The sequence below is a fragment of the Pongo abelii genome, chromosome 1 (assembly GCF_028885655.2).
Source record: "Pongo abelii isolate AG06213 chromosome 1, NHGRI_mPonAbe1-v2.0_pri, whole genome shotgun sequence".
In the NCBI taxonomy this organism is placed as follows: domain Eukaryota; kingdom Metazoa; phylum Chordata; class Mammalia; order Primates; family Hominidae; genus Pongo; species Pongo abelii.
The window spans coordinates 228,088,102-228,100,408 of NC_071985.2; the positions used below are offsets into that span (position 1 = coordinate 228,088,102).

The 12,307-nt window shown below is 58.2% G+C and overlaps 1 protein-coding gene across 7 annotated transcripts in view; it reads left to right on the forward strand.

Annotated features, from left to right (window-relative positions):
* Positions 1 to 12,307, forward strand: part of CHD5 (chromodomain helicase DNA binding protein 5) — a 75,879-nt gene that overhangs the window by 42,917 nt on the left and 20,655 nt on the right. For all 7 annotated transcript variants that reach the window (XR_008517111.1, XM_024254075.2, XM_054542116.1 and 4 more), the window contains 13 exons: positions 689 to 826; positions 916 to 1,037; positions 2,138 to 2,311; positions 2,682 to 2,823; positions 3,282 to 3,413; positions 6,103 to 6,220; positions 7,570 to 7,694; positions 8,816 to 9,047; positions 9,276 to 9,386; positions 9,672 to 9,844; positions 11,137 to 11,311; positions 11,925 to 12,017; positions 12,185 to 12,273. Coding sequence is in view for 6 of the 7 variants with exons in the window: in XM_024254075.2 (XP_024109843.2) it covers positions 689 to 826; positions 916 to 1,037; positions 2,138 to 2,311; positions 2,682 to 2,823; positions 3,282 to 3,413; positions 6,103 to 6,220; positions 7,570 to 7,694; positions 8,816 to 9,047; positions 9,276 to 9,386; positions 9,672 to 9,844; positions 11,137 to 11,311; positions 11,925 to 12,017; positions 12,185 to 12,273 (1,824 nt within the window). In the remaining variant the exon portion in view is untranslated. The remainder of the gene's footprint in view (positions 1 to 688; positions 827 to 915; positions 1,038 to 2,137; positions 2,312 to 2,681; positions 2,824 to 3,281; positions 3,414 to 6,102; positions 6,221 to 7,569; positions 7,695 to 8,815; positions 9,048 to 9,275; positions 9,387 to 9,671; positions 9,845 to 11,136; positions 11,312 to 11,924; positions 12,018 to 12,184; positions 12,274 to 12,307) is intronic.

Here is a 12,307-nt window from a genome sequence, read left to right on the forward strand (position 1 = left end):
GTTTGAAGCCAGCCTAGTTAACATAGAGAGATCTCTCTCCAAAAAACAAACATAACCCTGGGGGGAGTGGGGGATAAAGGACACAACTGAGCTCGTATGTTTTGTTAGGATGAGGTGAGAGTGGAAAGAAAGTAATAAGCCCAGAGCCAGGGCTGGTCGCGGTGGCTCACGCCTGTAATCCCAACACTTTGGGAGGTCGAGGCGGGCGGTTCACTTGAGTTCAGAAGTTTGAGACCAGCTTCGGCAACATGGTGAAACCCTGTCTCTACAAAAATACAAAAATTAGCTGGGTGTGGTAATGCATGCCTGTAGTCCCAGCTACTTGGGAGGCTGAGGTGGGAGGATTGCTTGAGCCTGGGAGGTGGAGGCTGCAAGTGAGCGGTGATTGTGCCACTGTACTCCAGGATGGGGGGTGGGAGTAAGACCCTGTCTCACTGGAGCTGTTACAAGCGGAGGCCGTTTCTTCTCCTCCACACTACCCTCTCTCAGGGCTGTGCTCTGAGCCTCAGTGGATGCCCCTCTGCTTGGTGGCCAGCATCTGCCCCTCTGGTCCTAGGCTGGCCGGCCCAGGGCTCCGTGGAGCCTTTGTGGGTTCCTGTGCACACCTCCTTTTTGGCTCTTTGTCTCCTGGGACTGTGATCCACTCTGCTCCCAGCCGTCTCCTCCCCAATGCCCCTCTTTTCTCCAGAAAGAAGTGCAGATCAAATTCCATGTGCTGCTCACCTCCTATGAGCTCATCACCATCGACCAGGCCATCCTGGGCTCCATCGAGTGGGCCTGCCTGGTGGTAGACGAGGCCCACCGCCTCAAGAACAACCAGTCCAAGGTAGGTGGCGCTGGCCTCCAGACCCCAGAGCTGCCCGGGGCGAGGGGCCACCCAGAGCCCCCTGACGGGCCCCCCTCTCCTCCCCTCAGTTTTTTAGGGTCTTAAACAGCTACAAGATTGATTACAAGCTGCTGCTGACAGGGACTCCCCTTCAGAACAACCTGGAGGAGCTGTTCCATCTCCTCAACTTCCTGACTCCAGAGAGGTTCAAGTGAGTCACCTGGATCCGGCCAGGGAGGTGGTGGTGGGGCTGGGTGGCCCCAGTGAAGACGGATCAATAGCCAATCCTGGCTGTGAGACCTGCTCAGCCGTTGCTTCCTCATCAGTAAAATGGGAGCGTTAGCAATGTCCCCGCTTTGACCTCCTGCAGGAGCAGGGTGTTGGGGTGGGTGGCATGGGCACACGGGAATGTTTGGTAAATATAAACTGCTGCTAATACCACGACTTTTCCTTAGCTCTGCCCTAGACCACCTGGGGCTCTTCCTGGACTGCCTCCCCTGGCAGGTTCCTTTCCCTCCACTGAGACCCAAGTGACTCACATGGGCAACCGTGGTGGAGGCAGAGGCAAGCTCCCAGGTGGCTGGAACCCACTGCTGCATCCTCCTCATCTTCACCTACCTCCACTTGCCTGCTCAGAATGGGGGATTGAGGGTACACAGTGTCGATTTTGGAATCAGGAGATGCAGTTTTTTTTTTTTTTTTTTAAAGAAAGAGTCTCACTTTGTCACCCAGGCCAGAGTGCAGTGGCTTGATCTCAGTTCACTGCAACCTCTGCCTCCTGGGTTCAAGCGATTCTCCTGCCTCAGCCTCCTGAGTAGCTGGGATTACAGGCATGTGTCACCATGCCCAGCTAATTTTTGTATATCTTTAGTAGAGTTGGGATTTCACCATATTGGCCAGGCTGGTCTTGAACTCCCGACGGGTGATCTGCCCGTCTTGGCCTCCCAACGTGTTGGGATTACAGGCATGAGCCACCAGGAGATGTAGATTTGAGGGTCGGTTTTGGCACAGCTGGACTGTATCAACTCGGGCACTCATCAGACTCAGTTTCCTCATCTGTTATCTGGGTAATAGAGAGCTCCTGTCCAGGACGGTTTTGAGGATGGGAAGGTGTCCAGTGTGGCTGAGGAAAAGAGGGCTGTGATGTGTGGAGGCGACACAGGCTTAGACAGAAATTGAGATGATACCCAGGGCAATGACAGGGCTCCCTGGTTCACCAGCCAGCTGGCCTACATGGGCTAGGCGCTCTGCACCCTGCCTCCCCTGCCCCGGTCCTCTGCTCCTGGCTGTTATCCCAGCTTTTTGTTGCAGCAACCTGGAGGGCTTCCTGGAGGAGTTTGCTGACATCTCCAAGGAAGACCAGATCAAGAAGCTGCATGACCTGCTGGGGCCGCACATGCTCAGGCGGCTCAAGGCTGATGTGTTCAAGAACATGCCGGCCAAGACCGAGCTCATCGTCCGGGTGGAGCTGAGCCAGATGCAGAAGTGAGTGGTGGGCTGACCCCGGAGCAGCCTGTGCGCGCCCTTTCCCCTGGACTGGTCTCCTGGGCCGCTTCCCAGGTGGGTGGAGGGCTCTTCAGCCTCACTGAGGCCTGGGCTCATGCTTTGCATACACTTTCTTCGTGGGGCCTCTTCTCAGGTTTTAGTGACCAGAGTTTGGGTCGCTTGAGTGCTAGCAGTGTCCCCCAGTCACTTGCAGGGGGACTCCAGGCCGGTGGCTTCACCTCTTGGGGGTCCCTTGGGTCTCTCTGTAAATGGGTGCTTGGCCACCAGCTTCCAGCCCCGCTGCAGAGCAGAGAGAGCCCTCACGGAGGCGGGTCTGACCCAGCCTGCCTTTCCTCGTGCCCTGCTGCAGGAAGTACTACAAGTTCATCCTCACACGGAACTTTGAGGCGCTGAACTCCAAGGGGGGCGGGAACCAAGTGTCGCTGCTCAACATCATGATGGACCTGAAAAAGTGCTGCAACCACCCCTACCTCTTCCCCGTGGCCGCTGTGGTAGGTTTCCCCGGCCATCATGGCAGCTTCTCCATGACCGCCGTGGTAGGTGCCTGTGGCCGCCATGGTAGGTCCCTGTGGCCGCTGTGATAGGTTCCCCTGGCCATCGTGGCGATTTCTGTGGCTGCCATGGTAGGTTTCCCTGGCCATCATGGGAGGTTGCCTGTGGCCACTCTGGTAGGTGCTGGGGAACTTACCGTGGAACCCGCTGCTGTGGTAGGGCTGGTGCGGCTGTGAGCCCTGCCTGGGAACGGGGGCCCTGGAGCCAGGGCCATGGGACCCACAGTCTACCCCACACTGTGAAGCCTGGCTTGGCTCGGGTGTGGGTCTCATGTTCAGCGGGCAGACAGGCTGTCACCCCATTGCTCAGCACTTGTCTGTTCCCTGCGGCCCCTTTGGTGCAGAGTCAGAGAGGTGAGGGGAGCCCACCAATGCCCCACCTCCTGCTGTGTCTGCAGGAGGCCCCCGTCTTGCCCAATGGCTCCTACGATGGAAGCTCCCTGGTCAAGTCTTCAGGGAAGCTCATGCTGCTACAGAAGATGCTGAAGAAACTGCGGGATGAGGGGCACCGCGTGCTCATCTTCTCCCAGGTGCACTGCCCTTGCCCACCCCCGCCTCGGCTCCACATCCCACAGAGAGCATCCTGCCCTGATGCTTGGGGGCGCAAACTTGCACCCCTCAGGGCCCAGTGCCGTTCCCATGTGGGTCATGTGACTGTGTGTCAGGGGTCACTCCCCCGTGCCCTGGCATGATGCAGCTGAGGAGCTCAGAACACATTTGCCATAAAGAGCAGCATCTCCCCGCACCTGCCTTTCTGGTCTGCATGTCCAGGCTGGTAGGACAGCCCCTCCTCCCCTGCCCTGGCCCTCTCCCCTGCAGCCTGGCTTCTCATTAAGGTAGGGCCGTGGGGTGTGGTTGGGAGGAGCCCCTCTCTCCAATAGGCCCTGAGGGGCCACTGGCACCTGGCTTTTTGGCTTGGAGGCAGGGCCACCGGCTCAGGTGTGTTCATTTCTTCCTCCATCCCTTTGTTTGCGTCTGTCATAGTCAGGCTCTGTGCTGGCACATGGGTGCAGGAACCAGTGATCTAGTCCCTGTCCTCAAGCTGCTCAGTCTACTGTGGGAGACAGCTCAAGGGACAGGTACCCGACCCTGTGGTCAGCTCTGTGTTGGAGGCCACAGTGATGGTCCTACAGGGTCATGGGGCTAAAAATGCTCCTCTCGTGGGCCGACTGAGCCAGGCCCCTTGCTCAAACCCAGAGTCTGGGCTATGGCTCCTTGTGCACAAACATCAACTGGAAGCAGCGTCCGCCGCCTGCAGCCCCAGGTCACCCTGCTGGGCTGCTTCAGCCCGAAGAATACTGGAAAGCAGGGCAAGTTTGAGACCGGGGCTGAGCCAAGGAGTGGGCTGGAGTGGAGATGGATCCACATCCCCCCAGTACCTCGATACCAACACGAGACGCAAGTCTGGTCAGAGGCCTTGAGATACCAAGTAATGGGAACCACACAGCTTCCAGAAATGTGCATGCAGGGCAAGTGACAGAGACGGGGCCCTCCTGCCCAAAATGAGTGTATGAACCCCAATTCCAAACCCATACAAAAGTGAATGCTGAGACATCCCCCAAAACAATAAATAGAATCCAAATAAGAAAATAGGGGCTGGGTGCAGTGGCTTACCCTGTAATTTCAGCGACTTGGGAGGTTGAGGCAGGAGGATTGCTTGAGCCCAGGAGTTCAGGGTTGCAGTGAGCTGTGATCTTGTCACTTCACTCCAGTCTGAGTGACAGAGCAAGACCCTGTCTCTTAAGAGAGAGAGGGAGAGAGAGAGAGAAAAGAATAGGATAAGCCGGGCGCGGTGGCTCACGCCTGTAATCCCAGCACTTTGGGAGGCCGAGGCGGGCGGATCACGAGGTCAGGAGATCGAGACCATCCTGGCTAACATAGTGAAACCCTGTCTCTACTAAAAATACAAAAAAAATTAGCCGGGCCTGGTGGCGGGCGCCTCTAGTCCCAGCTACTCGGGAGGCTGAGGCAGGAGAATAGCGTGAACCCGGGAGGCGGAGCTTGCAGTGAGCTGAGATCGCGCCACTGCACTCCAGCCTGGGTGACAGAGCGAGACTCCGTCTCAAGAAAAAAAAAAAAAAAAAAAAGAATAGGATAGCCTGAAAAGACTTTACCATAGATGTGTTTAGGATCCTCAAAAACGATGGAGTAATTGACACCCTAAAATAAAGAAGAAATTAAGCAAAAGCAGGAAGAACTGAAATAGGAACAATTGGATAGAAACATGCATGAAATTGAGATAAAACATTTCAACAGACTGGACAGACTCTGAACACTGCTGAAGAGAACATTGATGAATTGGAACCTGGTGCTGAGGCATTTTCCCAGAATGCAGTGTACAGAGACAAAGATAAAACAGAGAGAACATGGAAGACACCTTGAGATGCTCCAACAATCATCCATTTGGAGTTGCAGAAGAAATAGAAAAAGTGGTGAAGAAGTTGGATTTGTTGAGAGTTTGCAGACCTGGAGAGAAATGTGAGGTCTCAGATCTGGAGTGCATTCTGGAATAGCAAGCAAGATAAATATAAATAAATGAACCTGTAGACACTTAGAACCCCTAGCTACTTTAGACCTAGTACCTACAAAATAAGGGCAACCAGATCGTTCTCAGACTTCTTAACAACAACAGGTGGCAGAGACCATGGCAAAATCTCCAATGCACTGAGGGAAAATGTGTGCTGATAGTTTTATATCCAGCTAAACTCTCTCTTGAGAATAAAGGGAATTATACGGGGTCATGGGAGCTCAGAAGGGACTGCCTTTCTTTTCTTATGGGGAGGAGTGAAATCAGGGAAGACATCACAGAGGTGATGTTTGTGTTCCCTAGGCAGTAAGGGGGTGGGTATTCCAGGAAGAGAGTCAGGTAGTTTGGAATGGCTGGGGGCTGTGAAGGAGCACTCGTCCTGCAGAGCCTTGAATAACAGGGCAGGGAGATGGAACTTAATTCTGTGTGGTGGGAGCAGGGGAGGCTCGTGTCAGAGCCCTGATTTACGCAAGTGGCTGTGGGGCTGGGCAGGAGGATGGATTGGCTCCGAGGGGTGAGGTTGGAAGCTTTGTTCCTCCCCAGAGTCCTGCATTGGGCCTGCCTGGGTCCCAGCTGTCTCCCCACCTAGGAGGCAGCTCTGTCCTCCCCTGGCTGTGGGGGGGGGTCCCTGCCCATGGCCCATGGGGCCCCTTGCTCCTTGGCAGTTCCTCACGTGCCCGTCTCCCCTGCAGATGACCAAGATGCTGGACCTCCTGGAGGACTTCCTGGAGTACGAAGGCTACAAGTATGAGCGGATTGATGGTGGCATCACCGGGGGCCTCCGACAGGAGGCGATCGACAGATTCAATGGTACCCCCATCCTGCCCAAGGGTTCTGATTGAGACTCCTTTTTGGCCTCTTCTCCCAGGCCTGGTTCTTAGCCAGGTCACCCAGCTGGTGTTGTGATGAGCAGCCCCACAAACAGCTAAAGACAGCAGGCCAGTCCGAGGTCGCGGCAGCTTCTCCCGAGTTTCCAATGTTAAAAGGATTCCTCCCATGGAATCGGAGTTCTGAGGCGCCCAGTAGATAACACCTGTTGGGAATGGAGTTAGACAATGAGAAACGCAGACGGGGGCCTCTAATATTGATGCCAGGTAGGCCCCAGTTACAAGTGGTGTTGGTGGTGTTGGACAGAGCCTGCCGTATGGTGAATGGTGGCAGGAGGTACAGAGATGCACGTGCTACCTGGGGCCACTTCCAGAGGCAGGAGAGAGTGAACGGGCTGGGCCACACATGATCAGGTTCTTCCCCCAGAGTCACCCATGCTTGGTCTTCCCTGCCTGGGAAGGAGAGGCGAGGGTGGAGGTCAGGAGGGTCTTGCCGGTGGAGTTCCTCCTGTAGCAAAAGAAACTTCTGTAGTGGGAAGCAGTCGGCTGCAAGCTTCAGTAGCAAGTTTGCAGCAAATAGTAACAAGCTTTGTTTCCCTGGAGCATCAGCCCTTAGAGAGGAGCTGGGGCCATGCTCTCCAAACGCCCAAAGCAGTGATTCCTCTCACACACTTGTGCCAGAGAGCCAGGAGGAATAGCAAGTTCAGAGTTTCAGGGTCTAGACGTGGCCCAGCCACATGTGGAAGCAGGAGTGGCTGAAGCCCTGGGTGTGCCAGGGGCCTGTTTGCAGCTCCAGTGGGGGCTGTGGTCAGTCCCAGGTCACTGAAGGGCCCTGAGAGGCTGAGAACCAGCCATCCTGTGACAGGGTTGCCCAGTGGGGTGGGACCCCAGGTCCCGGAGCTGTGCCCCTGAGTTTTTCCGGGCTGCCCTGGCAGCACTGGTGGGCTAAGGGAAGCCAGGGGTGGGAAGCTGCGGGGACATGAAGGACTCTGAGCTCTCTAGGGCTCTGCTTGTACTTGCTGGCGGCTTGCACTTTGTTTTTTGCTCATCTGGGGTTTGAAAATTGACCTCCTCATTCCAGCGCCCTCCCACTGGACCAGGGCTCAGAGCTCGCTGGGGGCTAAGTGGGCTTGGGCAGGCCTCCTCTGGCTCCCCTGAGTGCAGCTGTGGCCACCCGTCTCTGATGGGGTCTCCGGCTTTGTCCTTCTCTGCCAGGGATCTGTTGCTGCAGTTCCTTCTCTCTGTTCTCTCCCCCATCCTTTCTGCCACGCCCCTCTCCCCACCCAAGGCGTACCCCCCCAACACCCCCATCTGCTGGCCTCTCTTTTTCAGCCCCCGGGGCCCAGCAGTTCTGCTTCCTCCTCTCAACCCGGGCAGGCGGCCTGGGCATCAACCTGGCCACGGCGGACACTGTCATCATCTACGACTCGGACTGGAACCCGCACAATGACATCCAGGTCTGTGCCGCTGCCGCCCACCACCCTCCCAGGGGGCCTCTTATCCCGGGCCTCAGGCAGGTTCTGTCCTTCATGCCCTTCTTGCCATCACCCCCTCACCTACCCTGGTGTTGTGGGCCTCCCTCACCCGTGGAGTCCTGGCCCCAAGAGGGGCCCTGGGAGTGAGTGGAAGCTTGGCCCCCATGGCTCCAGCTCCGTTCTTGTCCAGAGGAGGAAACAGGCTTGGAGAGGGCAGGGGAAGTGTCCCAGGGCGCACAGCAGTTCGTAGTGGCCACTGATCTGGTTTTTCCCATCATCCTCAGGACCAAGGCCATGGAGGGAGGCAGGAAGAGGGAGCCCTGGGACCCAGAGGGGCACGCATTTTGAAGGGAGTGGGGAGCAGAGAGTGGGGCCTGTCGGAGGTGGGGGGGAGGATGAGATAGTGCAAGGGGCAGATGGGGCTGATAAGGAAGGATGGAAGGGCTGTGGGGGGAGGGGCTATGGGAATAGAACCACCCTAGTGTCCCTGGCCACCCCTCTCGTGCGCTGGGACACACATATCGAACGCTTACAAATGTAGGGGAACACAAACAAATTGATATCTCATTCACACGTGTGTGCGCCCATGCACACACACAGATATACACGGCCACACCCAGGTCACCTCATGCAGGGCTGCACAGAGTCTCAGGCACTTCCTTGTATTATACGGGGCAGATTCAGCTCCTTGCTGCCCTCAGAAGGTGGCTGCGCGTCTTCAGCACATGGTCTTGTGGTCCCATTAGTGGTTCGCGCACAGGGAAATGCAGCCTCCTACCTTCCCGTGGCCCCCATGAAGCTCTGTGTGGCTTCAGTTACACCCAGCACACTGGCCGTGTCATCCCTCACACACTCTTGCACACCTGAAGTCCTGCCTGCTTCCAATGGCTGGAAGCTTTTCCACTCCAAACCCAGCCTGGCACCCAGGCTCATGGGAGGCTCCGCAGTCAGGGAGGGAGCCCAGCTGCAGCGGTGCACGCACCACATGCCTTTCCCTACACAGTCATGCAGCGCATTCCATGCTCTTGAGCTCATGGGTGTGATCTCCTCCATTGCCTGGAGCCCTGGGTGAGCCATGGGTGCTCAGGTGCAGGTCTCCCCAGGCCTTCAGCCGCGCCCACCGCATCGGCCAGAACAAGAAGGTGATGATCTACCGCTTCGTGACTCGGGCCTCGGTGGAGGAGCGCATCACGCAGGTGGCCAAGCGCAAGATGATGCTCACCCACCTGGTGGTGCGGCCCGGCCTCGGCTCCAAGTCGGGGTCCATGACCAAGCAGGAGCTGGACGACATCCTCAAGTTCGGCACGGAGGAGCTCTTCAAGGACGATGTGGAGGGTGGGCCTCTGTTCCGAGGGAGCGTGGCAGGGGACTGGGGTGGCCCCGCCGAGACACCCATCCAGGGCTTGCTGGGGTCCCTGCCCGCTCCAACACACAGCCTCTCTTCTGCACCCCCCACCTGTGTCTCCTGGCTAGGACAGCCCAGGGTGGTGTCTCTGGGCACTGCCCGCCAACCCTGCAGCCCTCTGTGGTCCTGCACCAGTGCTCTCCTCCTCTGTCTGACAGGCATGATGTCTCAGGGCCAGAGGCCGGTCACACCCATCCCTGATGTCCAGTCCTCCAAAGGGGGGAACTTGGCCGCCAGTGCAAAGAAGAAGCACGGTAGCACCCCGCCAGGTAGGGGCCAACCCAACCCAGCCCAGCCTCAGCTCCTCCTCCGACCAGGTGGCTGCTCCTGCAGAGGAGGGGTTCCCTGACCTGCCCTCACTTGGGCGTCCTGGGACTGCCGGGTGGGCAGCGAGTGGGGCTGTTACAGCGCGGTTTCCTCTGTCTGGTCACCATGCCTCTCAGCTGCAGCCCCTGGTGGGGATGGGAAGGGCCATTGTTGGGAGTCTGTTCCTGGGTCCCGGGGGCTGGACCAGGGCAGTCTTTGTCTTCACACTGCATTTGCCTGCTCCCCAGGTGACAACAAGGACGTGGAGGACAGCAGTGTGATCCACTATGACGATGCGGCTATCTCCAAGCTGCTGGACCGGAACCAGGACGCTACAGACGACACGGAGCTACAGAACATGAACGAGTACCTGAGCTCCTTCAAGGTGGCGCAGTACGTGGTGCGCGAGGAGGACGGCGTGGTAAGGTCCCGACCGCCCTCCATCCGCAGCCCCGCCCTCCACTGTGGCCACGCCTTCCACTGTGACCCCGCCCTCCCGCCGCAGCCAGCCCAAGCGGTGACCCCGCCCTCCCTGCTGTGACCCCGCCCTCCAGCCGCAGCCCCGCCCTCCACGTTGTGACCCCCCCACCCCTACCCCCCGCACTCCAGCGTGTGCTCCGCCCTCCAACCACGTGCTCCGCCCTCCCCGCCGCGCCCCTGTGGCCTCACTCGCGGGCTCAGGACTAAACACAACAGTGAGGGAAGGGACGGAGGCAGTGCTGAGGGCAATACAGCCACATGGGCTGGCCACTGCCCTTGCACACATCAGCCGCCTGCTCCGTGGCGTCATCCCGGCTCCAGTCCAGCTTCCCCACTCTCTGAAGTGCAAGCTGATCTACCACCCCGTTGCATAGAGCCCTGTCCCCGGGGTCTGATTTCAGTCCCTACCCGGCTGCGCCCTCCCGCCCTTTCCTCAGGGCCTGCATCTCGGCCCTGCACCTGGGCCGCCAACGTTCCAGAACACCCCACACTTTTCTTTTTTGTTTTTCTTGAAATGGAGTCTCGCTCTGGCGCCCCGGCTGGAGTGCAGTGGTGCAATATCGCCTCCCAGGTTTAAGTGATTCTCGTGCCTCAGCTTCCTAAGTAGCTGGGATTACTGGCGTGCACCACCACGCCCGTCTAATCTGTGTATTTTTAGTAGAGATAGGACTTCGCCATGTTGGCCAGGCTGGTCTTGAACTCCTGACCTCAGGTGATCCACCTGCTTCGGCCTCCCAAAGTTCTGGGATTAAGGAATGAGCCACCACGCCTGCTCCACCCCACACTTTTCTCCCTTCTCCACCGGGCAAACCCCAGCCGTCCCCGAGGAGCTCCTTGTGGGTCTCTCCTGGAGGCCTTTCCCTTTCTTCCTCTGCTCCTCACTCTCCGTGCAGATCGGGTGAGCTCATGACTTTTCCTTTGAAACCAGGAGACTCCTGAGGGCAGGCACGGGGGAGCTTATTCAACTCAGTACCCCAGTGCTTGGCACGAGGCCAGGAAATACTTGCTTTGTGAATGGATGGATGAATAAGTAAATGATTGACTGGATAGGGGCAGGGAGAGGAAGCCTAGCTAGGGCCGGGGTGATCAGAGAAGGCTTCCTGGAGTAGGCAGGTCATCCCATTAATCCTTGAGCCCTGAGGGGGCAAAGGGCAGGTCAGGTGGAGGCAGCCTGAGGCTTCCAGGAGGGCAGAGATGGCTCCACCCATGGAACCCGTGGTGCTGCGTCCCCAGGAGGAGGTGGAGCGGGAAATCATCAAGCAGGAGGAGAACGTGGATCCCGACTACTGGGAGAAGCTGCTGCGGCACCACTACGAGCAGCAGCAGGAGGACCTGGCCCGCAACCTGGGCAAGGGCAAGCGCATCCGCAAGCAGGTCAACTACAACGACGCCTCCCAGGAGGACCAGGGTGCGTGCCGGGAGGGAGGGATGGGTGCCCCTCACCCAGAGGTGGAGGGTGGGGCAGGATTCTGTCAGGGCATCCGTGTGCAGAACCCCCAGGAGGTGCGGGCCGGGAGAGCTGGGCGAGTGTGCCAGGAGGGACGGGTGTCCCATACCCAGAGGCGGAGGGTGGGGCAGGATTCTGTTGGGGCATCCCTGTGCAGGACCCCCCCCCGGGAGGTATGGGCCAGGAACGCTGGGCGGCGCTGGTTGGAGCTGGGAGGCAGCTTTTTGGAGGAAAGGGGACTGGGGGCAGGTGCAGAGGTGCTGGGTGTTTGGGGGAACAAGGTGTGGCTCAGTTCAGTGACTTCACCACTGCTCGTGATGTGGCCTTGGGCAAGCCCCTTGCACACAGAACAGTATGTGTAATGTGTGGGTACACATAGTACCCTTAGTGTATAATGTGGTGGTGTTGGGATTACTAAATGAGCCCATGGGAAGTATGTGGGCCATTGTCATTGTCACTGCCTTTTTATGGAGCTGGGGTGCAGGGGCTCGGCGTGGCCCTGGGCATGCTTGAACTTGAGGGTGGGCTTTGCTTGTACAGCTCACTCTGTGCCCCTCTGTCTGGCCCCCTGCAGAGTGGCAGGATGAGCTCTCTGATAACCAGTCAGAATATTCCATTGGCTCTGAGGATGAGGATGAGGACTTTGAAGAGAGACCGGAAGGACAGAGTGAGTCTCAGTGTTAGTGGTCTGGGCTACTGCTGAGGCCACGTCAGGGGAGCTGATGGCAGCAGGAGCGGGGCTGGTCTGGGGTCCCGCTGTCCTTGGGAGTCAGAAGAGGGGGATCAGGAATCTCTGGGCTCCCACCTGAGGAGCTGTGGTGGGCTGCTCCCCAGGTGGACGACGACAATCCCGGAGGCAGCTGAAGAGTGACAGGGACAAGCCCCTGCCCCCGCTTCTCGCCCGAGTTGGTGGCAACATCGAGGTGGGGCCTGTCTGTTCCCGCATCTCTTTCTGCC